Source organism: Ctenopharyngodon idella, chromosome 1 (genome assembly GCF_019924925.1).
Source record: "Ctenopharyngodon idella isolate HZGC_01 chromosome 1, HZGC01, whole genome shotgun sequence".
Taxonomy (NCBI): domain Eukaryota; kingdom Metazoa; phylum Chordata; class Actinopteri; order Cypriniformes; family Xenocyprididae; genus Ctenopharyngodon; species Ctenopharyngodon idella.
In genome coordinates this window covers 36,663,783-36,690,304 of record NC_067220.1, presented here as the reverse complement: position 1 = coordinate 36,690,304, position 26,522 = coordinate 36,663,783, and the positions used below count along the sequence as shown (strand labels likewise).

General features: G+C 35.9%; 1 protein-coding gene across 1 annotated transcript in view; it reads left to right on the top strand.

The window, feature by feature from the left end:
- cfap58 (cilia and flagella associated protein 58) overlaps window positions 1-26,522 on the top strand; it is a 127,002-nt gene that overhangs the window by 69,839 nt on the left and 30,641 nt on the right. The window contains exons 13-15 of the mRNA XM_051894694.1: window positions 2,292-2,515; window positions 16,134-16,245; window positions 16,342-16,446. Coding sequence (XP_051750654.1) covers window positions 2,292-2,515; window positions 16,134-16,245; window positions 16,342-16,446 — 441 coding nt within the window. The remainder of the gene's footprint in view (window positions 1-2,291; window positions 2,516-16,133; window positions 16,246-16,341; window positions 16,447-26,522) is intronic.

Here is a 26,522-nt window from a genome sequence, read left to right as displayed (position 1 = left end):
AGATTCTTTATTGCCATGTATGGTTATATGAAGAACCTTTATCCATATATATATATATATATATATATATATATATATATATGTAAGCCATCCACCATTTTGGAACGGTCAAAGCCGGTCCGTGAACAGAGCAAATTGACTGAGCATCTGCAACCATAGTTAGATGCATGTATGATTATCTACACTATATTGCCAAAAGTATTGGGACACCCCTCCAAATCATTGAATTCAGGTGTTCCAATCACTTCCATGACCACAGGTGTATACAGTCTAGCACCTAGGCATGCAGACTGCTTCTGCAAACATTTGTGAAAGAATTGGTCGCTCTCAGGAGCTCAGTAAATTCAAGCATGGTACTGTGATAGGTTGCCACCTGTGCAATAAGTCCATTTGTGAAATTTCCTCACTACTAAATATTCCACAGTCAACTGTTAGTGGTATCATAACAAAGTGGAAGCAATTGGGAACAACAGCAACTCAGCCACGAAAAGTGTTAGGCCACGTAAAATCACAGAGCGGAGTCAGCGCATGCTGAGGCGCACAATGCGCAGAAGTTGCCAACTTTCTGCAGAGTCAATAGCTACAGACCTCCAAACTTTGTGTGGCCTTCAGATTAGCTCAAGAACAGTGCATAGAGAGCTTCATTGAATGGGTTTCTATGGCCGAGCAGCTGCATCCAAGCCTTACATCACTAAGTGCAATGCAAAGCGTTGGATGCATTGGTGTAAAGCACGTCGCCACTGGACTCTAGAGCAGTGGAGACGTGTTCTCTGGAGTGACAAATCACGCTTCTCTGTCTGGCAATTCAATGGACGAGTCTGGGTTTGGCTGTTGCCAGGAGAACAGTACTTGCCTGACTGCATTGTGCCAAGTGTAAAGTTTGGTGGAGGGGGTGGGGTTATGGTGTGGGGTTGTTTTTCAGGGGTTGGGCTTGGCCCCTTAGTTCCAGTGAAAGGAACTCTTCATGCTTCATACTTTCATGCTCCCAACTTTGTGGGAACAGTTTGGGGATGGCCCCTTCCTGTTCCAACATGACTGCACACCAGTGCACAAAGCAAGGTCCATAAAGACATGGATGAGCGAGTTTGGTGTGAAGAAACTTGACTGGCCTGCACAGAGTCCTGACTTCAACCTGATAGAACACCTCTGGGATGAATTAGAGCGGAGACTGCGAGCCAGGCCTTCTCGCCAACATCACTGCCTGACCTCACAAATGCGCTTCTAGAAGAATGGTCAAAAATTCCTATAAACACACTCCTAAACTTTGTGGAAAGCCTTTCCAGAAGATTTGAAGATGTTATAGCTGCAAAGGGAGGGCCAACTCCATATTAAACCCTACGGATTAAAAATGGGATGTCATTAAAGTTCATGTGCACGTAAAGGCAGGTGTCCCAAAACTTTTGGCAATATAGTGTATATCTGCAATAGACTCAGCCAAGAACTCCATTAAAAGTGATGTTTATCACATGTCTTTTGTGGCAAAAAAGTGACTGTTATTGAGAGTGGTGAATTGTGGCTTTTGAAAATATCAATAAACTGCTGAGATGATTTTGCTACACTAACACAATACAACAAGACGAAGGCATTAGCTAACACTACATTAAAAGGTTATCATAGTTTAAAAACATAATATTGAGTTAATACATATAAAAACTCAAACCAACACATTATCAACTGTAAGTGGTTATACCATTTCTTCAGGAATATAAATCTCGCCGGTTTCACAACCAGAAGCTGCTCAATGATTCTTACTGTGAGTGATGACACGTTGACCGTTCCAAGGTGATGGGCACGCCGACGTGTCTGGAGCGGTCGAATGTAGCATCTATGGATACATATCTATGCCTTTAACATCCATGGAACCTTTTCATTCCACAAAAGGTTCTTTAAAGTCAACTTTAGAGTCTTTATAGTGAACAAATGTTATTAAAATGTTCTTTACACTAAGAAAAAAATGGTTCTTTTAAGAACTGATCACTAAAAGTTTCTTTGGGGAACCCCAAATGGTCCTTCTATAACATCACTGCGAAAACCTCCTTTTGGAAACTTTATTTTTAAGAGTGTAGAGGTGTCAAAAAGTTCCAGAACTTTGGTACCAAGTTGATACTAAAATAAAAGGAATGTAATAATATCAGTTTTTATATTTAATCAATATATTAATGAACTGACAAGATAGTGAAGTATTACTGGTTTTGGTATTGACTACATGACTACTACTAATTTTTTAGTATGTTGCCTTTTATCTCCATTTATTTATTTATTGTACATGCATTTATGTCTTTGTTATCAAGGTGATAAGTGAGCGTGACCTCCTGGGGACGCAGTTGGTGAAGAGAAACGATGCGCTGAAACTACTATACGAAAAGATCAGAATTCAACAGTCCATCATGAACAAGGGTGATCTTCATTACAACGAAAGAGTGGAGGATATCAGACTCCTGAAGCTAGAGATCAAGAAGCAAAAACGAGAAAAGACCGTCCTCAACAAGACCGTCTCAAATGTGGAGGACCTCAGGTAACTACAGGGGGGTGTAGTTTCTACAGTATGTCATTTCTTTTCAATGTATTTGTCCACATATGGACATATGGACATATGTTTCTGTTTCACGTTGCACTGGCACACTAAGACTTGGCTTAGGGCGATTTCACACTAAAGCATGTTTGACGTCAGAGATCGATTCACTTGGTTTGTGTGAAAGCTGTTAACGGTTCATGTAGACTGCAGTATGGCAAGTAATCTGGCATAATATTGAATAAGTGAAACACTTGATGCACTTTTGAACCATTTTATGATTCACGGTCATACTTTGATGGCACAGATGTACTGCATTCAAAAGCTATAGTCAATAATTTTTACATCTAACACTCTAAAACATTATAGACACAAGTGTTTGATTGCTTTTCTGCAATACTCATGTACTCTTTAGAGGTATAATGACATAACGATTATGCCTCAATCAAAGGTACATACGGCACAGAGAGATGAAACTAACTGGGGGCTTGTCAGATAATTCTCTTGTCAGTATCGTCCCAGTGAGCAGTTTATTGATATTTTCAAAAGCCACAATTCACCACTCTCAATAACAGTCACTTTTTTGTCACAAAAGACATGCGATAAACATCACTTTTAATGGAGTTCTTGGCTGAGTAAAAAGGAGGCAGCAACTGCTCACTGTGTAAAGCACTGGCAGGTCTCACATCTAAAGTCAGATCTATAATAGAAGGCTTTACTAACCCTCTGCTGGTTATTTTAGTAACGTGAGGTGGTGATGACATCACATGCGGTTTCTCTTCTATCTCTCAGGCCATTGCAAAGTTGCTAAATATTCAGTGAGCCTAAATTTTGTACAGAAATTTCCACTGGTTCCATTTGCATTTCCAATTAATTTAACCAAATGTTTTCTTCAGAGAATAAGAGAGACACTGAAAGAGACCTTCTCCATCTTCTTCTTTTTTCTTCTTCTTTCAAATGTGACAAGCATGGACAAACCAACTGATCCTTCGCAAAGACCCGCCCCCCTTAGTTACTTTTGCTATGTCCGACAAGCCATGGCGCTCTCACGCCACACTTCATGTTCTTACGCGGTGAAAAATACGTCACGGAGCAAAGAGGACACTGACAACTCACCGACAGACAAGACAGAGAAGGTTACATTTGGTATGAAACAAAGTCTTAGCTTTCAAATTTTGTCATTTCTTTAAGGAAATTCAAACAATAAATACTGTTTTGTGCCTCTTTAATGTGTCATGACAGATCGCTGTAGTGCCTCAGTTCAGGCGACACATAAACCAATCATCTCTTCTTAGTGTTTCTTAGCACGACATAAACTTGAATGTACATCAGAAGTTATGTTGTTTCAACCATGGAAAGACGTCAGTATACACCATTTTTCAAGTTCAAGTCCACCAATGTTAATCTACTAACTCTCCTGTCTGGTTTGTTTGTCAGACAAAATTGCTATGATTGGTCATATTGCCTGTCAATAAAACTCCCAGCGAAGGGTGAATTGTATTATGTATTATATTGTATTATTGTATTATATTTATGAATGAGCCAATGAATCATTCACTTAAATGATTCGTTCACAACACTAATTTATTCAAGAATAAAATAAGCGACTGTTTTTATGAGTGAGTCATTGAATCATTCACTCAATTCGTTCACAGCTCTAATTCATCAATAGACTTGTTTGAGATGCATTAGCGCTGCGCAGACCGAGCGGTGTATGACGTCAAAGTACCGCAAGAGCGATTCAAAAGCGAAAGGAGTCGTATGATCTCCAATTGCTCTCGCTGTACTTTGCCGATGCATCTTGAACAAGCCTATTGAATGAAACAAGTGACTGTCGTAATGAGTGATTTTAAATGATTCACACAAATCATTTACTCAAATTAATAGTTCAAAGTGGGGATTCATTCAAGAACGAAACTACTGTGTGTTTCTCTGAGATAACGGAAGGGCTAGTTCTTTTTTATCAGCCCATCCATGAACCATAATTTTCTTGCTAGTCGGCTGCAGTTGGATTGGCAGTCTCATTTTAAAGAGCTTTTTTTCCCCCTTCAAAAAGACTATAAATGTTAAATGCATCTATCTGCTAAAAAGTGAGCAGTCACATCTCTCTCCAAACCAGCCATGCCCTGTAGCACCTTTAACTCTTAACGGAAAACATAGACATGTTATTCCTATATTCTGAAACATATGTGAGAATCAGTAAGCTGGTGGTAAGGTTTCAGAGAGACTAGTCAGCAGCCGCTGTGCCAGATGGGTTGACTTGATGCCGAGTTTGGATGCCAAGAACTCTGCAGATATACAAGCCTCCCTGGTAAACAGGTGGCAAATTTTAGTCATTATTGCTGTCATCAGTGCAATGTAGTTCCCTCAAAGACGCTGACTGTAGCATATCGGTGCCTGGTGTGAAGAAATATTTCCTTTAGGCTTTAGGGTTTCTGGGACAAGTCTATGAAAGGAAAGTCTCATGAGGAACTGACATCCTTCTGTGTTTACATTTATACATTTAGCAGGCGCTTTCATCCAAAGCGACTTACAAATAAAGAATGCGACAACATCCGAGTTTCTTCCAGTAATATGAGAAGTGCTACAATACAAAGTTCCAAAAATTGTTCAGGATTGCTTACGATTTTTTGAAAAGAAGTTGGTTATGCTCAACAAGGCTGTATTTATTTTATAAAAAAAAACAGTAAAACAAACAAACGAAAAAACAGTAATTGTCAGCATGCGGTTGCAAAAATGCAGAAATAAAAGTGCTAGATCTATTTGCAAGCAGTTAGCTTACAAAATGCATGCTTCTCAGGATAACGGAACAAAAAACACTTATGATACAATAGTGTACTTCTGAGTTTACTTTGTAGCGTTAAAGGAATCAATTCCACTTCATAGAGAGATATTCAGGAAGAGATTCATGTAACATTTCAGAATAGTCTGTATTAATGAAGCTCTAAAAAGATTAAAAAGAGTTCAGATGGGAGTTCATCTATTCCTGTAGAGTGACCTAAGGAGAGTTGCTGTACTGCTGTTGTCACCTACTGAAGCGGAAGGTGCCAGGGTGACAGTTTTGACTTGATGCCGCTGTGTTAGTTCGTCAAGTCATGGGCCCCTGAACTCTTATCAGCAAGCTTGTGATTCTGTCACAAATAATTCCCTGCCTCTGTGCAACTTAGCAATTAAATTGTGCTATACAGAACCACAAAGCTGTATAAAAGATGGATGAAAATTCCTCTGGTCCATAAGAACTGTACTCAAATGTACCAAGGAAACTTACTCGTCTCAACATCCACTCAGTAGAGAGAGAGAATGATTGGAATGTAAATGCAACCATTTTCTTAATAATGACAGTCAAATGAACTCTGCTTCTCAAAAGAGATTGCAATCAAGGCTCATGTACATAATGATAATGTATGCAATTTTAAATCAAACATAGATACATGCTCAGACTTTTCACTCTACCCACCAGGTCATCATGTGTCATCAATGCTGGAATTGGGCACCGGTACTTCTATATTTTAATCTGGAGGGTACCCTCACTTTTTCTTGTGTACGGCACTTCTCACATGCTGCTCTGAGGGGTACTTAAAAAAAAAAAAAAAAAAAAATTCTGGGTTATCTTGCTTCATGTTTCACACTGCTCTTAATTTACCCGGGGTTAACAATTAATCCTGGGTATTCATAAGCTGATGTTTCACATTGTACATTCCTAAATCCTGGGTTAACCTTCTTATTTGCATATTTGCGGTGTCAGTGTGATTGACTGGATGAACTCAGCATGCAACCTGTTTACATAGCTCTTGGATTGTGCATCTTCGTATTCCCGACTGTACTATCAAGTTTATACTGAATGGACATTTCGGACTATAAAGGTTCTTCACTCAAATTGTCACGTTTTCTGTCAGCATTTGACATTTTCCCTCTCAAATGCCAAATTTACTGTTTATATTTAATGCGCAGTGTTTCTGTGACTGCCCAAAGCAGGCAAATATGAGTACGTGATTGGTTGTCCAAAAAAACGGAGCAGGGTTTCATAACCCCAGGTAAAAAGCGGTGCTAACCCCGCTTCTAAATTACAAGTGAGAAACGCTCCTGTACCCGGGGGTTAAAAGCGGTGTTTAGAGTGACGATAACCCGGGGTTAAAAGTATTAATAGTTTGTGGTGTAACTATCTACTTTTTTGACAGGGCAGATTGACTGCAGTAGAAATTGCAGCTTGGGAAGTAGCTTCCCAGACAGTGCTTGTGTTCTTACATGAACTGCATGGTACTAATTTTTTTTCAGTAAATGAGACCATGATAATTTATGCTATAATGAACTAAATTCTGTTGAATTTTGCCTGGAATATTCATTAGAAGATTAAAATCACAGAGTGGAATGAACAATACAGAGAACGGACCAATGATGGTGTTTATGTGTGTATGAGTTTTTTCTTTGATCCAGATTTGAAGCAAATTGTTGCGTTGGGTGTTTGTCTACTGTAATGAGGAGGTCTTTCCATTTCAAATGATTTCAAAGAGCCCATACTCCAAAATAAATTATGTTTGGCTAACTCTGCCTGAATCACATGGTTAACCTTACGTGCACTTCACGTCAATTAAAACATCTCTTTCACGAGCATTAGTACATGTTCTACTGCTCTCGAACTTTTCCCCCTCCCCTCCATTCCCCCTGTTTTTTATTGCATTAGAGGAACATTATATAATTGCTTTTCTGAAAAATGGACAGGAATACAAAGAAAAACAGAACGAGAGAGGTGGGGGGTGGGGTGTGGACCTTACAGATAGACCTTACAGATAGACCTTACCTTTGACATTTTAGCTCACTGGTGCACATTTTCCGGACAGAGGCCTTGGACTCTATCACAGCTCATTGTTTTATATGTGTACTGCTGTAGGCACATTTCTGTAACTGCTCTCTTTCTTTCTTTCTTTCTTTCTTTCTTCCTCCATATCTGTCTCACACCAGTGCCCAGTAGCACTTGTCCTCCATCCTTTCTACCTTTATTACTCTATTTCCTCTTTTAACCGTGAACATTTCTAGTTCAGAAGCCAGTATATCATTGAAATGTGTCATTTTCTATGAATTAAAAAAGGAGAAAATTACGTGGCAACATGGCAAATGTGAACTGTGTTGAAGTACGTTAGATCATACTCTGTTATATTATAAAGTACATTTACTCTGCATTGCACACTAGGGTTGCATGGCATGGTGCTAAAAAAGTAATATAATATAATATAATATTTATTTTTTTATTTATTTATTAGCAAATTTTGGTACCTGACTCGGGCAACAATGTTCTTCTGCTGTGATTAGTGTGGAAAAACTACAAAAGTTTAATTTTTTAGATAAATCAATGTAAGTGCCAATATTGAAAAATGGTATTGCCTATTGGTATTATTTCACTTCGTGGGCTTTTAAAAAAATGGATGTGTGGTTATGTGTGGTTACTCTTTCTTTTATCCACATCTGGTTGTACTAGGTGAAGCATACAGAACAGGACATGTCTTCCTCTCATCCTCTGGTGCATTAGATGGCAACTTAAAAAGCTGCTGAGTGGCATCCTAACAGACGAATTACCAGTAATCCGCTTCCATTCAGATCAGCATGAATATTTCATGAGCATTAAATAAACGTTCTTTAAGCATTGGCTAACTGCTAGCTGAGCTACCTTGAGCCTTACTTGTAACATGCCATAATAGGCTGCTTTGTTCGATCAAACCAAAGATTCAATCCTGTAGATAAGAGAGGCTTTATGCAAGCAGTCTTTACACATGGTAGGTGAAAGCTGGTAAAACTCTGATTCAAATGAGGGACAGAAAAATGCCATCTTGCTAAAAAAAAAAAAAAAAAAGTCTAAGCAAGGCATAATATGCAGTCAGCCAGTCATTATTGCAAAATAAATACTGAAGCAGAGGGGTCTTGCATCATCCAGAATTTTTTTTTTTTTGCAGTAATGACCAGCTGACTGCAGATTATCCAACTTGTTGCAGAATTACTTTCCCAAAAAGTTGTCATTTGCCCTATCAAAATCAAGTATTCCAGAAAAAGAAAATGATTTTAATCCTGGTTCACTTAGCGTCTACACTCAAGTCGTTTTTAACACTGAACCTAAAGATACAAAACAGAGAAAAACAGCTTTTATGACGTATATTTTACAAGAGAACTTACTGAACATCCAAAACAATGCTGGGCTAAAGTGCTTGTTGTGTATGTGTACATAGTAGAAGAACCAGGCTTGAGTATTGTGTCCATATTTCAGTCGAACCACACCAAAGAGGTGGGTCTCGGTCCACTTGTTTGGTGCACACCAGGGATTGGATGGCAGCTGTCACACTTATTCAAATGAACCGCACTAACAGAGTAATTGCTACAGAGTTTATTTTAAACTAACCAAATCTAACCAAACCTGCCAAGTGTGAACACACACTAAATTAGCTCTTTCCAATTGTTTCCAAACAGGTTTCCCAAACACTCCCACCATCCTCCACTGTTTAAAGGATTAGTTCACTTTATAAAGAAAATTAGCCCAAGCTTTACTCACCCTCAAGACTTTTTTCTTTCTGATGAACACAATCAGAGTTATATTAAAGCTGCAGTCCGTAAGTTTTGATTGTTAAGCCCAAAGTATTTTTTTTTTTTTTTTTTGTGTGCGTACGGTAGCGTATTGTACTTTTCAAAGTTTACTCTATTTGATAGCATGCATGAACGCAGGCGGTTGACACATGCACTCTAGAAAGTTTCATCTTTGTCCAGTGTCTGCGTTATTTTTCTTCAGAAGTTATAAGCGACATAAATTTTGTATTTTTTTTAAACTAAAGCTGCGGCTATCTCAAAACAAACGCTTGTCAATGCAGGTGACTGTAGTTGTTGCAGTCTCCGGTGTTTTGTTGTTGTTGTTCCGTCTCTTTAGTTTCGTTTCGTTTCATTTCCACCTTGTGGAACAACTAATTAGTGCAAAACAAATTCAATGTGCATGTGCGACTTGCGTGTACAAAGTACGCTTTAATGTTTGTGACTGGTGAGTTAGTAGGAGGATGCTGATGTTAATGGTGCTGATGACAATTTGTCCTGTACACAGTAACACAGCCAGTTCTTGACATCATTGCCTTTTGTTTTATACCATTTTTCTGCTATTGCATGCAAATATGTGTGTGGTGCCACTGGAAAGAACTCGTTCCGCAACACAGGGGAAATGTGTGTGTGGGTGAGAGTCCTGAACTCTATAAGCGTGTTGATTAAAGTTTAAGTCCCTGATATCAACCCTGCCTTCCTGAATAAATCAATCTATATACCCCAACCCACTCCTTTTCCTGCCTTCCATGTCTTCATGCAGATCTCAGTTGAAACAACAGCAAAGATGCCTAGAAAGGAATACAAACTAAAACACTAAGAGAACCATATTGAAAAAAAGCATGTTGGTTCCTTTTTTCCATTCTAAATCAGTTATTTATTTGTCACAGCAGAATTAATTTGTTGACGGTGAAAGATGGATGGCTTGCTTTCTTTTAGTGGACAGTGATGTATTTATGCAAAATACAATTGAGAAGAGAGAATGGTGAGAACAGAAAAACAAAAGCTTTGCCAAAAACACAATTAAAATGCATAAATTAAGGCCAAAGCCAGCAAAAGGCAAGCAAATGGAAAGGCTGCTTTTATTTTCCCCAATCTGGACAGGAAATCCTTTCAGGGCTCTATTGTTCTTTGTAAGGTGCAGTAAAATGACCATTGACTAAGATTAATATGAGCACTGATGTCAGTAATTACTGTGTCACATTTTATGTTATTCTTTTTCTTATATGTAGTATATCCTTTGAGTGTAGAAAAACATGCCATGTATTTGTATGCACCCAATGCTAAGAAGCTTTTGTTAAGAACAGATCAAACTGAGTGCCACTAAAAGTATTATATTAAAGCTCCAGGAAAAGGTGATGGCTTACAGAAATGCTGGATTTCCCAGATAGAAACTTACATCAAGCACTAGAGTAATCAATGTGCAACATGAAAAAAAGTCTTAGTGTTTCAGGGTCGGATTAGACCTGTCTTGAGCAGAGTGATCAGTTATCCGTGAAAAAGTACTCCTGCTCACCTGATAAATGTTTGGAAGTAGTGCTGGCAATTGTGGCTTACAATTTGCATTCCAATAAAAGATTTCTGTTTTGAAGGACATACAGCATAGGCCTTATTAAAAGCAGTTTTCTTGATTCAGTTGGCCTTAGTAACACAGAAATGTTAGACTGAATTTATGTACGTTAAAATATGTATACATTTTGTTTCCGCAGTCCAGACAGATGGTCCATCTGTGCATGAGTGGGAATTTCCAGTGACCCTTTCTGAGCAATACATCAGTATGCCAGTAGGTGGCGACATACGACTGTCTTTAATGGATGAATCACAGAATCATTTATTCAAATTATTCATTAAAAAATGCTAATTAATTCGGTAACAAAATTAATCACTCCCTGTGTCCCAATGTGCATACTATCCATTAGGGCTAGGACAATACATCGAATCTCGATTCATGATACGAAAAATCTGGAGTGATTCTGATTTTTTCCGATGTATCGCGATTCTGTCTCGAATAGATTCTGAGCTTAGTTTTTCAACAGCAGATGGCACTACTATACGTGCTTTAGAAACACTGCTCGTACACTGCCTGCTGCCGGTTCCTTTACACACACCACTTAAAACCTAAAATAATCATTCATAAAGTTTGAAAAGGTTAAAGCGAATTACAAATCTCGCATCATAAAAGCATTCTGAGCCGAGGTGCAAGTATATTTAACCACTAACATGACTCAGCGAACGCACGAGCGCTGTCCAGCAGTCTTCTTCGTGAGCGTTTGAGAGTGTGTGGTTAAAAACTAGCCTAGAGCGCCATCTGCTGTTAAAACTAAGCTCAGAACTGATTCAGGAGAGAAAATATCAGGATCGATCCAGATTCATTGTATAGATCTAGAATCGATGTATTGTTCCAGCCCTACTATCCATCCTAAATAGTATGTAAGATTACAATAAGTGTGTAAGAGTATGGCAAAAGTCCCCAGATGGTCTACTATTTCAAAGCGTGGATCCGTGCACACTGTAATTTCTAATATTGCTCAAAACGCATTGCGCTTTGAAGGAGGATTCGGTTCAGAACTACAAACACGAGTAAAAAGTGTTAAAAAATACAAACATGGCGGATGTGTGCGACTGACGGTTGAAATTTAGAGATAAAGGGGTTTGAGTGAATAATAATCAATATTTAACCTGATAAAAAATATTTATTTAATGTTATCCATGTTATATTTTATCTGCAACAACAATGTGGACTTTTATAAAGATCTGTTAGGCCGTTAACTTTCAAATGCATTATTATGCAAACACATGAGGAGAGTTCTCCACATGAAAGACTCACGACTGACAGATCAATTCTTTTTTCTCCAATAAGGTTGGAAATTAAATTAAATGAAATGTGGAGGTTTTTAACTGTGACAAGATGATTGACAAGCTGGCCAGTTTATGGTGACAGCTGAGTGTAACAATGCAACAGAGCGTTCGTTAAAGGCACAATTTAATGACGTGATAGTATGTCCCAAAGCTTATCTACTCTCTTGCTACACACTCAAAAGTATGTACTTTTTCTTCACAGAAAGAGTACTTTTAGGGCGTAGTATAAGTAGGCAAATTGGGATGCAGCATTTGAATTATTCTGTCAACCGATTCATTCAATAAAGATGATTCATTCAGGAATGAAACAATTGACTCTTATTATGAGTGAGTCATTTAACTGATTCATTCAAAAACTTGATTCATTAATGAACAAAACACCACCGACTGTGTGTGGTGCTCGAAGGCACCTAGCGGTTCTTTTGTGGATTTGTTTGGAACTTTTTCACTGGCGGAACAAAAACAGGCAATGAAACTGGAAATATTGTGTTTAAAATGTAAGTTGATATTAATGTCTTATTTATTGAACTGTTTTAGAAAAGTGGTGTGTGTGTTTTGTCTGTGTACATCATTGTCTGACAAATGATGCAACAAGTGTACAAGAGGATTCCGCTTCACATCAAAGCACCTGAAGTCTTGTTTATTTGCCTTGCCATCAGTTTTAATCAGTGAAGACACTTATTAAAGACTCAGGCCCTAAATATGAACACAAGATATGTAATAGCTTCCACTCTACATCCACGCACCACGTGGACAAGTCGACTCATAATTGAATTTGACATTGTTGTTAAGTATTAAAAAATAGCCCACAAATTTAAGGTAAAAAAGTTTAATGTTTAATGAAATGTACACATAATAAGCATTTCTGTTAACTCATCCGTCATCTCGCACTTACTTTTTCACTGAGCTTGTTTGTTCATGCACAGCAAAATTAAGTTTCTTACAGTCTAAAATGGGCTTTGTGTAAGGAGCACATCTATGCCACCTTAAAATACTGTCTCCGTAGGTAGTTCAGTAGGTTTTGGAACCTAATAGAGTCACTGTGACAGTTATAAACATTAAAGATGACAAGCAAGCAAACTGGCAATGGCAATTTTTCTCGCTCAATCATTGCTAACACAAACAACATTGATTTTGTCTGAATCATCAATGACAAAAAAAGACCTTTTAGGTCTTGAGAAATCAATCCATGTATTTAGAAACAATCTTTCTGTCTTCATAGCACAACAACATTTGCACAAACATCTCCAGTTTACTTGCATTGCTAGACAAATGACACTACACTGAAGATTTTGGTAATAGCGTATTTTTCCCCCCAAAGGAAATGACTTACTGATGCTAATCGCTAACACCCTCATAAACTCAACCTGCATTGCACTCAGGTAAATGAGCTGTGCGATATCATCATCCATCTCTCTCCATTGCTCCAGAGAAAAAAGTTCTAGGACCTACTGTTTAAAGTATCGTATCAGACTGTTTAGAGTATTGTATCATTTCGGGTTAGCACTCATTTGGTTAAATCTCTGTCACCTCTAGGATCCTAGAATACATACACCTTAAAGAAACTTTAAAGGAATTTTGTGGTTTTATATATATATATATATATATATATTCTTATTTAAAGTTGCTATAGCATCAAAAAAAAAATATATATTATTTTTTATTTAGTGGTTGTTTTTTTGAACATAGTGTTTGTTTTTAAATTTGACATGAAACAAAGGTTGTAATACAGTTTTCTACCCAATTGTGACATATATCCGAGTGAAATGGTTTCTCGAACAAGAAAAAATGTAGGGTGGGGCTTGATTTTGTCCATTGGGAATTGGTTTAATGGTTTTGGTTTGCTATTGCTGTGATGTCATGTGAGTGACAAGTTGCCCCACCCTCGTGCCAGTAAACGCATCATCAGAGAAGAGATGTCGCTGCAAAAGGGAGGGGAAGTTACTTTGTTTAAAGATTATGAAGGCACATGAACACACACACATCACAAAATATTAGATAGAATGACCTTACATTTTGTCAAATCTTTCTTATTTTATCCCCCTTTCATTCAGTTTTCTGCCATTTTTTTCTGCCAGGAAGATGTTTGTGTGTCTGTGTGTGTGTGTGTGTGTGTGTGTGTGTGTGTGTGTGTGTGTCTCTTTAGAGATGATTTTGTCATTTATTTATTTTCAATGTATTTCAAGAGGCTTTTCTATTGTGGCTGAAATAGTGTAATTTGGTTTTCCCAGACTCTGGCAAGCCACTAGTGCTAATAGGTTTGCTGATGGAGCTTTCAAGTTGTTTATTTGCAGAGTTGAATCACTGTAGCACCCAGTGAACACACTGGCTGTGGCTGGATTTGTTTTACAGTTTTTCTCATTCACTTTGGTACATTTCTCGAATCATGCATTTTCATGCATATATCAATTTTAACAGTACAAATTGACACATTACTGTATATAGGATATTGATTGCAGAAGACTTTTACTGTTGGTCTGTCAAAAAATTACAGTACAATTTACATGTATACATATATACAGTGTATATAATCTTGTCTTTTTCTTCTATATATCGCATTCGGCTGCACCTTTTGACCCATCTCAGCTATTGTAAGGTCATGATTGAGAACATGGTCCACAGTAGTGCTCCTTGTTTCATCAGAAACGTGCCTGTGTCCTTCGCCTTATCTACTTTTCCAGACATTCTTACTCCTCCTCTTCTTTCCGGCTGTTGACCCTGATTGTTTCCTTGTTGTTCTTCCATTATAAGAAACTGTAACTCTGTGTTGTGCTCTGTCTATATATGCTTTCCAAATGAAGATTCATGACATGCATCTCTGAGCTATTTTAGAGAACTGGTTGATCATTGGTTGATGCTAATGCTTTACATTCCCCTTCATTAGTGAAATTCAAGATTCACCTTGCGCAATTCATGCAATGAACAACCCAAAGTTCGCTTGTTCAAGTCTCAGTACTGGCGGGAAATGTAGGTGGGGGGAGTAAATGAACAGCACTCTCTTCCACTATCATTACCCACAACTTAGGTGTCTTTGAACAAGGCAATCGCTCCCCGGGCGCTGCAGCAAAAATGGCTGCCCAATGCTCCGGGTGTGTGTTCACCGGCGGGTGTGTGTTCACTACTGTGTGTGCACTTGGATGGGTTAAATTCAGAGCACAAATTCTGAGTATGGGACTCCATACTTGGCCACATACTTCACTTGACTCACTTTAATAGTAGCACCAGCTAAGGTGAAGTTTGTTATTACTTTTCTTCATGATCAGACGTATATTTTACTGGCAGATGATAAAAAAAGATGATAGAGTCATCTTGTATTGAGGAAGGGACCCATGCCATATCTTGAGACGAATATTATAAGCAACCACTTAGCAACCTCTCAAAACATCTTAGCAACTGCGTAGCAAAGCCCTGGCTACATTCCACAACATGTTTGAAGTTTGCACGGGAAAACACTGCTCAGATTTTCTTCGAAACATAAAAAACTAGTTTTGAAAACAAAATTGATGTATCTTATAACTATCAAAGTCACCTCAAAATCGAAATGGATAATTCTTTTGTTTTTTACCTGTCACTCACGAGATCACAGAAATAGCAAGCGACAACAATCCAATCAATTCCTGATGGACAAAATCAAGTCCCACACTACATTTTTTTTCTTGTTTGAAGAGCCGTTTCACTCGGATATATGTCACTAAAGGGGGAAAAAAGACTACCGCAACTTCCATTTCATGTCAGCTTTAACCAAAAAACAGTGAGATTACACAGTGAATGTGCACATAAACCATAAAGCAGCTCAGAATGCTAGAATGTATCCTGTACGTCTGTTGAAAAGCATGAATGTCGACAAGTGTCTTTTCAAACAAGCTTGGTGCAGAGATGAAAAGGTCAGCTAGGATTATGTTGTGAGCCATAACCTGTCGATATGAGATCCAAGAGATTTGTTTCTCCCACTCACTCCCATTCACCCTCTTGTTTGCATTTCCCTGTTTGTGCCGGTTGTGATGCATAAGTAAATAAGTGAAGTGCAGGCTTTTAGATCCTGTCGTGCAAATTCATTTTCAAAGTGCTGTTACGTCCTGCCAGAACGCAAGGGACTTTAAATGACTGACTATAAATTAGTAGGTTATTGTTGCTTTTATTATGGTCTGAAAACCAGAGCCAGAGTTACTTTACTGGTGTGCTTTTGTTCTGATGGCAGACAGGAAGTGTTACATATGCAGAGGGAGCTGCAGAAAGAGAGGACAAGATGTCGTGCTCTAGAAGATGAGCTCAACAATCCCTTGAATGTACACCGCTGGAGAAAACTAGAGGTATGAGCTTACATTGGCTTGTTGCCGAAACAGTCATATAAACAATAAAGTCTTCCAAAACAGATTTTGTTATTTAGAATTTCTCTTTCTGTCTAGTCAACTGATCCAAGCACCTTCGAATTGATACAGAAGATTCATTCTCTGCAACGGAGGCTGATAGCTAAGACTCAGGAGGTTGTGGAGAAAGAGCTTCAGCTACAGGTAAAAAGATTCTCTCAATGGTACTAGTCATAGAACAATAGTGCCCCTTCTGCCTCGCCTGTCATTGTTCAGACAAACAGATTGTCCCATCTCAGAATCACACCATTAGTTGATATGTTAGATTAATTTATTTCTTTTTAAAGAAATTAATACTTTCATTTATCAAGAATATATTGAATTAATCAAAAGTCAATAAAAATATTTTAAATAAACACTGCTGAACATTCTATTCATCAAAGAATTCTGAAAAAATTGTAGTTTCCACAAATTAGTCAGCACAACTGTTTTCAACATTGATTATAATAAGAATTGTTTCTTGAGCATCTAATCAGCATTTGCTATACTCTTTTATAATAATATATAATACATACGTGGGTCAATGATGTGACAGGTCATTTTTTTTGTCCAAAGGCCTTAATAATAATAAAAAACAAAGATATGTCATCCAAAGTATGTAAGGTAGTACAACTAGATATCTTCTATTGAATCCAGAAGGTTTTAATTATATTTTGCTACATATAAAGGTATTTTAAAGATTTTGAAGCATCAAAGGTCATTCGGTTTAACCGTCCAAAGGTCAATACAGCCATTTCATTTCTGATTAATATACCTTAAAATTATATATATTTTTTTATTCTGCATGATTTTATAACATCATATATCAACATAGTGCAAAATGGTATTAAAATTATGTGTAGAAGTCATTGCTTTGTTATGAGAAAGAATGTCCAGAAAAATTAATTTCATTGATGTCATTTGGAGTAACCAATATAAAGGGACCATTTTGGATCGAGTCATGCGGTCAGTATCATGTGACAGGATGTGACATCATTCAGACACCTGCAAAGGACCACATGGTCATGAAGCAAAGCAACTAACTCTCTCCTAACTATTTGAAAAATTCATGTTTTCACTTGCTCATATGCAGGTCATTCGGTACAATCGCAATAAAACGTGGAAAATGTTGTAATATTTTAAAAAGTTGTACTAAATATAAAATATTTGATTGTCCTCTAGCTAGCTAGCTAGCTAGATATCAGCCTGTTTGCATTGTTTGAAAATATTGTCATTTGGTGTAACCAAAAGTGTCATTCGGTAAAACCAAAATTTTGGTTAAACCGAATGACTTTTTTAGTGACAAATTTTGTCCATCTTGTAAAAAATGACAAAAGCAGTGTTAATTGATTATAAAAACCACATAATCTCATTAACACTTAATAAAACTTCCACTTAATAAAACTTATATAAAATTAATTATATCTCCGTTGTTTTTTTTTTACACTTTTAAAAACCTTATTCGTCAATGACCCACTTATATAATAATAATATTTCACAATATTATTGTTTTGTATGTTTGATCAAATAAAAAGACATTAAACCGACCCTTCTTACAAACCCAAACTTTTGAATGGTAGTGTATTTCGCTTATTTATTGTAATCATAATGGAAAAAGAATCTTGATAAATCAACTTTGAGTTATTCTCAAGTTACCTAGAAGACATGGGGTTTATCTGGCATTTTTCTAAGTTAATACAATTTTTTTTCCCACTATAAAAGTATTTTATTATTAACTTTTTTTTTTTTTTTTTTCTGTGCCTGTAGGACTTTTGCAGATAGCAGATAGCTCCACAGATATCCACATAATCAGAATGTCCACCATTAGTTCCTCTGCGCCTTGCTTGTTCCATTATTACATATTTGGACTAATTTTATTATGCTTTCAGCTCTAAATAACAGTAAAGCACTCTCTACTTTTACCATATTAAAATCCATTTCACGGAATTCTGCAGATTTCCCCCAAAACTAGCTCAGAAAAATATGAAAAAGTCTGCATATTCTGTCTGGGCTGATAATGAGTCATTTTGACTGCCGCACATATTTAAAGTACTGTGAACTGAGAGAGAGACACATTTTTTAATGTATGTGATCATCATCAGTGACCTTTCTTCCATTTAATTCAATAATACATAAAAAGCAGAGTCTATTATTTATATGTTTAGCTGTACTTACATTACAGTCTAGAACCATGAAGCACAGTCATTTTCCTCTCTTTGTCCTTGTGTATGGTGTCTAGTATTCAGAGAGCCCTCCATTATCTGTAATGAAGTGATCCGTGCTGTTCATTGCTCAGACTAGAAACAAATGTGATTGCTCAGATGTAGCAGGTGCTCAAGTAGAGCTTCTTGAGGGAACAACATTTGTTTACATAAATGCACTTGGAATCTCTGATTAGGTTATGAATGGAGAGATGGAGAGAGGTGCTGTCGGCACGACTAGGGTAACTTTTTATGCTTTCTTGCTTTTGTATGTGGGATTTTTAATTGGGTTGGTTTGTTTGAGTACTATAATGTTGGCGCCAAAGCAACTAATCAGACACGTTATAGAACTGAGAAAGGAAATAAATAAGACGAAAAGTTCTCAGTTCGTCTGAAAGAGATAGACAAAATGTTCTAGGAGTAGCTGTCCACTTTACTTTCACCATTACGAGACGGGTAGACATGGACTGTAATGTTCAGTTTGATGGTGTTAAGAGTTTTTTCTCACTTCGGATCTTGAGCTCAGATGCAGTGGAAATGATAAAATGGGCTTTCAAAATGCCATTAACATCAGACAGACAGCCAGTTTAAAAAGGTTCCTTTCACTGTCTGTATCAAATGAAGCTTAACAGACTGGTTCACAATCTAAGCTTTTTAGGTATCAGATCATATCAAATCATGTGTTCACTTTTTCTTCCTATAAACTCAATTCAAAACCCACTATATTTGCACTGTAGCAATGTACCACTTAAATTCAACGGGAAGGCCATTTTGGCTGTCTGTACTAGAGCCATGTTGTCTCATTTAATACAATAAAGATACACAATAAGAAGCGCATCTTTGCTTTTTGCATTGTTGCCAATTGTTTTGTTTTTTCAGTGTTTTATACAATTTGCAGTTTTAATTTAAATTGTTTTTATTACTTACAATATAATTTTATAATGGGAGAAAAAAATCTGAAAATTGCCAGGTAAACCCTATGTTTTCTGGGTAAACTGAAAATAACTCAAGATTTCAAGATTGTTTTGTTAAGATTTTTTTGTTTTGTTTTGTTTTGTTTTTTCATGATAAATAACACCACCATTCAAAAGTTTGGAGTTCTTATGCATTTATTTGTTTAAACATACAGTAAAAACAGTGAAATATGTGAAATATTATTGCAATTTAAAATAACTATTCTCTTTTTTTAACCCTAAAAAGGCAAGACCATAAAGAGAAATCAGAAAATTAATTTATGACGATTTTGCATCTTCTATAGGACACAAATAATACAATTTCATGTTTTGTTTTATTTTATTTTTATTTTTTTAAACATGACTTTTATTTTTGATTTTAATGTTTGTATCCCCAGGATACATCACCCCTTTGGGTGTATAAATTTATTGAAAAAAGAATGCTTGTTTGGCAACATTTTAGCCAAATTTGTAAAACGTTTATTCTCTCATAACTTAAAGTAAACATTATTTTTAAAATTCTGTTGAACAATAAGTATAATTGCTGTTTATGGATATATTAGCCTACTGTATGATATTTAATTTCACAAATTTTTAGGGCCTATAAATTATCAATATGACCATTTTGCTGAAAAACCTGTTGTACACATTGTACTTTATGCCTTCTGTCCTCAATTTGCATGTGTTTTTTGTTGAGTATCATATTTCATACACATACACATCAGGCTTTTATGGCTCATATATGCAATTCATTATTCATTGCAAATCAATGATAATTGAGAGATGCCTGTTGTGTCATATAGTATACATGCAAGATAAGTCTTTAATATGTTGTATTAGTCTCTGTGTGCTTCTGTATGTTTTGAAGTATTTATTATCTTTGTATTATTATTTTTTTCAATTCTGTTTGGTGCCACTATGAACAACTTTTAGGATGCATAAGTTAATCAGCATTGCGTATTTCTAAGCACGATTTCTCACAACTTCAGTTGCATTCTGTCAATGGACTCTAATTGAAATCAACTCTGATTCAAGCTTTTTATGCACACATTGTCTGCGTGGAAGTGTATGCATGCAGCTACGAGGGAACATTGGGGTTCAGTGCTAATTAGGTTAAAGCTGACTGCCTAACAACAACCCAATAACTCATTGTGTAATTATGAAATCGCTCAGCACAGCACTGTGTATCAGCTTGAGTGCTGTGTGTGATTCTTGAGCTGCATTTGATGCCTTTTAAAACAGCCCCACCACAGCCGTTAGACAGCAGGGCATTGTTGTATTGTTTTGTAGCTGTTTGCAGTGAAAATTGTGACAGCGTGTATAATATAGCACCGTTTAGGACACAATAGCAAAAAGCCATTGCAGTCAAGACAATGCTGCACTTCTGTAGACTGAGGACAGTGGTGATTTAAAAAGGATGCGAGACAGGCTCCATTTTGAATATAATACCCATTATAGATCTTGAAGTATTCACAATGCACCACTTTACGGCAAACAAAGACCAGGCGCTGTTTTTCACACAGATACAGACTCTAATTGTCGCATTATTTGCATTGAGGCAGTGCGATAATAAAAGAGGCACAGAGCATATCATGTCAGTTAATATTCGTGCAGGCAAATCTGGACAGGTGATTAGCGGTCAGCTATTTGTTCATGCATAGTGGCTGCAAGATATGGCCCAATGATTCACTGTATTAACAGCTGAGGTACAACAGGAAGGGCTGTTTTTACCCCAACAGTGGGTTTATTATGCCCTACAGATAATGTGATATAACACTATATACATCATATGAGTCGTAAGGTCAGCGAAACTTTCGAATCAGGTGCCGCAGAGTTAGATTGAGTTTTCTGAGCTGAAGCTTTCATTTGGGTACTACAGAAAGGAAGGCGTTATTTTGTATTGCAGGAGGTCCAGCACTCAGAACAAGGTCATGACCTCTAATTTCCAAAGCTCATTTCGTGAGCACTTCCTTTAACGCCGCTGCCTTTCAAGCACCTTAGTCCAGCTTCGAACTCTTGCGCTGCTTAAACAGACTAACCTGTTTGGTGCACAATCCTATGAACTACATCAAGAATGTCTGGTATTTAGTGGGCATCCCTTAAAAATAATAAAGAGCTAGTTTCTTCAAGGTTATTATTTTTATTCAAAGTCAAGGACAGTTGACATGGGGGTATAGTAAGTACAGAAGTATTACACTTATGGGTATTGTGTCAAAATTTTATGTAATTAGACCAACGTAGTCAGAATTGCGTGATATAAAGTCAGAATTGTGAGTTATAAAGTCAGAATTGTGTGATATAAAGTCAGAATTGCGTGATATAAAGTCAGAATTGTGTGATATAAAGTCAGAATTGCGTGATATAAAGTCAGAATTGTGAGTTATAAAGTCAGAATTGTGAGTTATAAAGTCAGAATTGTGTGATATAAAGTCAGAATTGCGTGATATAAAGTCAGAATTGTGTGATATAAAGTCAGAATTGTGAGTTATAAAGTCAGAATTGCATGACATAAAGTCAGAATTGTGTGATATAAAGTCAGAATTGCGTGATATAAAGTCAGAATTGCATGATATAAAGTCAGAATTGTGAGTTATAAAGTCAGAATTGTGCGATATAAAGTCAGAATTGCGTGATATAAAGTCAGAATTGCGTGATATAAAGTCAGAATTGTGAGTTATAAAGTCAGAATTGCATGATATAAAGTCAGAATTGTGTGATATAAAGTCAGAATTGTGAGTTGTAAAGTCAGAATTGTGAGTTATAAAGTCAGAATTGTGAGTTATAAAAGTCAGAATTGTGTGATATAAAGTCCGAATTGCGAGATATAAACTCAGAATTGTGTGATATTCTGACTATACACTATTCTGACTATAACTCGCAATTGCATGTTATGAAGTCAGAATTGCGAGATATAAACGCACAATTCTGAGAAAAAAAGTCAGAATTGGGAGTTTATATCATGCAATTCTGACTTTTCATTTGGGTACTACAGAAAGGAAGGCGTTATTTTGTATTGCAGGAGGTCCAGCACTCAGAACAAGGTCATGACCTCTAATTTCCAAAGCTCATTTCGTGAGCACTTCCTTTAACGCCGCTGCCTTTCAAGCACCTTAGTCCAGCTTCAAACTCTTGCGCTGCTTAAACAGACTAACCTGTTTGGTGCACAATCCTATGAACTACATCAAGAATGTCTGGTATTTAGTGGGCATCCCTTAAAAATAATAAAGAGCTAGTTTCTTCAAGGTTATTATTTTTATTCAAAGTCAAGGACAGTTGACATGGGGGTATAGTAAGTACAGAAGTATTACACTTATGGGTATTGTGTCAAAATTTTATGTAATTAGACCAACGTAGTCAGAATTGCGTGATATAAAGTCAGAATTGTGAGTTATAAAGTCAGAATTGTGTGATATAAAGTCAGAATTGCGTGATATAAAGTCAGAATTGCGTGATATAAAGTCAGAATTGTGAGTTATAAAGTCAGAATTGTGAGTTATAAAGTCAGAATTGTGTGATATAAAGTCAGAATTGCGTGATATAAAGTCAGAATTGTGTGATATAAAGTCAGAATTGTGAGTTATAAAGTCAGAATTGCATGACATAAAGTCAGAATTGTGTGATATAAAGTCAGAATTGCGTGATATAAAGTCAGAATTGTGAGTTATAAAGTCAGAATTGCATGATATAAAGTCAGAATTGTGAGTTATAAAGTCAGAATTGTGTGATATAAAGTCAGAATTGCGTGATATAAAGTCAGAATTGTGTGATATAAAGTCAGAATTGTGAGTTATAAAGTCAGAATTGCATGACATACAGTCAGAATTGTGTGATATAAAGTCAGAATTGCGTGATATAAAGTCAGAATTGTGAGTTATAAAGTCAGAATTGCATGATATAAAGTCAGAATTGTGTGATATAAAGTCAGAATTGTGAGTTGTAAAGTCAGAATTGTGAGTTATAAAGTCAGAATTGTGAGTTATAAAAGTCAGAATTGTGTGATATAAAGTCCGAATTGCGAGATATAAACTCAGAATTGTGTGATATTCTGACTATACACTATTCTGACTATAACTCGCAATTGCATGTTATGAAGTCAGAATTGCGAGATATAAACGCACAATTCTGAGAAAAAAAGTCAGAATTGGGAGTTTATATCATGCAATTCTGACTTTATAAGATATGATTGCGAGTTTATATCATGCAATTCTGACTTCATAACTTGCAATTGTGAGTTTATATCGCAGTTCTGAGAAAAAAGTCAGAATTGTGTGATATAAAGTCAGAATTGCGTGATATAAAGTCAGAATTGTGAGTTATAAAGTCAGAATTGCATGATATAAAGTCAGAATTGTGTGAAATAAAGTCAGAATTGTGAGTAATAAAGTCAGAATTTCGTGATATAAAGTCAGAATTGTGAGATATAAAGTCAGAATTGCATGATATAAAGTCAGAATTGTGTGATATAAAGTCAGAATTGTGAGTTATAAAGTCAGAATTGCATGATATAAAGTCAGAATTGTGTGAAATAAAGTCAGAATTGTGAGTAATAAAGTCAGAATTTCGTGATATAAAGTCAGAATTGTGAGATATAAAGTCAGAATTGCATGATATAAAGTCAGAATTGTGTGATATAAAGTCAGAATTGTGAGTTATAAAGTCAGAATTGCATGATATAAAGTCAGAATTGCGTGATATAAAGTCAGAATTGTGAGTTATAAAGTCAGAATTGCATGATATAAAGTCAGAATTGCGTGATATAAAGTCAGAATTGTGAGTTATAAAGTCAGAATTTCGTGATATAAAGTCAGAATTGTGAGTTATAAAGTCAGAATTGTGTTATAAAGTAAGAATTGTGAGTTATAAAGTCAGAATTGCGAGATATAAACTCAGAATTGTGTGATATTGACTATACACTATTCTGACTATAACTCGCAATTGCATGTTATGAAGTCAGAATTGCGAGATATAAACTCACAATTCTGAGAAAAAAAGTCAGAATTGCGAGTTTATATCATGCAATTCTGACTTTATAAGATATGATTGCGAGTTTATATCATGCAATTCTGACTTCATAACTTGCAATTGTGAGTTTATATCGCAGTTCTGAGAAAAAAGTCAGAATTGTGAGATATAAAGTCAGAATTGCATGATATAAAGTCAGAATTGTGTGATATAAAGTCAGAATTGTGAGTTATAAAGTCAGAATTGCATGATATAAAGTCAGAATTGCGTGATATAAAGTCAGAATTGTGAGTTATAAAGTCAGAATTGCATGATATAAAGTCAGAATTGCGTGATATAAAGTCAGAATTGTGAGTTATAAAGTCAGAATTTCGTGATATAAAGTCAGAATTGTGTGATATAAAGTCAGAATTGTGTGTTATAAAGTCAGAATTGTGAGTTATAAAGTCAGAATTGCGTGATATAAAGTCAGAATTGTGAGTTATAAAGTCAGAATTGTGTTATAAAGTAAGAATTGTGAGTTATAAAGTCAGAATTGCGAGATATAAACTCAGAATTGTGTGATATTCTGACTATACACTATTCTGACTATAACTCGCAATTGCATGTTATGAAGTCAGAATTGCGAGATATAAACTCACAATTCTGAGAAAAAAAGTCAGAATTGCGAGTTTATATCATGCAATTCTGACTTCATAACTTGCAATTGTGAGTTTATATCGCAGTTCTGAGAAAAAAGTCAGAAATGTGAGATATAAAGTCAGAATTGCTTGATATAAAGTCAGAATTGCGAGTTATAAAGTCAGAATTGCGTGATATAAAGTCAGAATTGCGTGATATAAAGTCAGAATTGTGTGATATAAAGTCAGAATTGTGAGTTATAAAGTCAGAATTGCGTGATATAAAGTCAGAATTGCATGATATAAAGTCAGAATTGCGTGATATAAAGTCAGAATTGTGTGATATATAGTCAGAATTGCGTGATATAAAGTCAGAATTGTGTGATATAAAGTCAGAATTGTGAGTTATAAAGTCAGAATTGTGTGATATAAAGTCAGAATTGCATGATATAAAGTCAGAATTGTGTGATATAAAGTCAGAATTGTGAGTTATAAAGTCAGAATTGCATGATATAAAGTCTGAATTGTGTGATATAAAGTCAGAATTGTGAGTTATAAAGTCAGAATTGCATGATATAAAGTCAGAATTGTGTGATATAAAGTCAGAATTGTGAGATATAAAGTCAGAATCGCATGATATAAAGTCAGAATTGTGAGATATAAAGTCAGAATTGCATGATATAAAGTCAGAATTGTGTGATATAAAGTCAGAATTGTGAGTTATAAAGTCAGAATTGCATGATATAAAGTCAGAATTGCGTGATATAAAGTCAGAATTGTGAGTTATAAAGTCAGAATTGCATGATATAAAGTCAGAATTGCGTGATATAAAGTCAGAATTGTGAGTTATAAAGTCAGAATTTCGTGATATAAAGTCAGAATTGTGTGATATAAAGTCAGAATTGTGTGTTATAAAGTCAGAATTGTGAGTTATAAAGTCAGAATTGCGTGATATAAAGTCAGAATTGTGAGTTATAAAGTCAGAATTGTGTTATAAAGTAAGAATTGTGAGTTATAAAGTCAGAATTGCGAGATATAAACTCAGAATTGTGTGATATTCTGACTATACACTATTCTGACTATAACTCGCAATTGCATGTAATGAAGTCAGAATTGCGAGATATAAACTCACAATTCTGAGAAAAAAAGTCAGAATTGCGAGTTTATATCATGCAATTCTGACTTCATAACTTGCAATTGTGAGTTTATATCGCAGTTCTGAGAAAAAAGTCAGAATTGTGAGATATAAAGTCAGAATTGCATGATATAAAGTCAGAATTGTGTGATATAAAGTCAGAATTGTGAGTTATAAAGTCAGAATTGCATGATATAAAGTCAGAATTGCGTGATATAAAGTCAGAATTGTGAGTTATAAAGTCAGAATTGCATGATATAAAGTCAGAATTGCGTGATATAAAGTCAGAATTGTGAGTTATAAAGTCAGAATTTCGTGATATAAAGTCAGAATTGTGTGATATAAAGTCAGAATTGTGTGTTATAAAGTC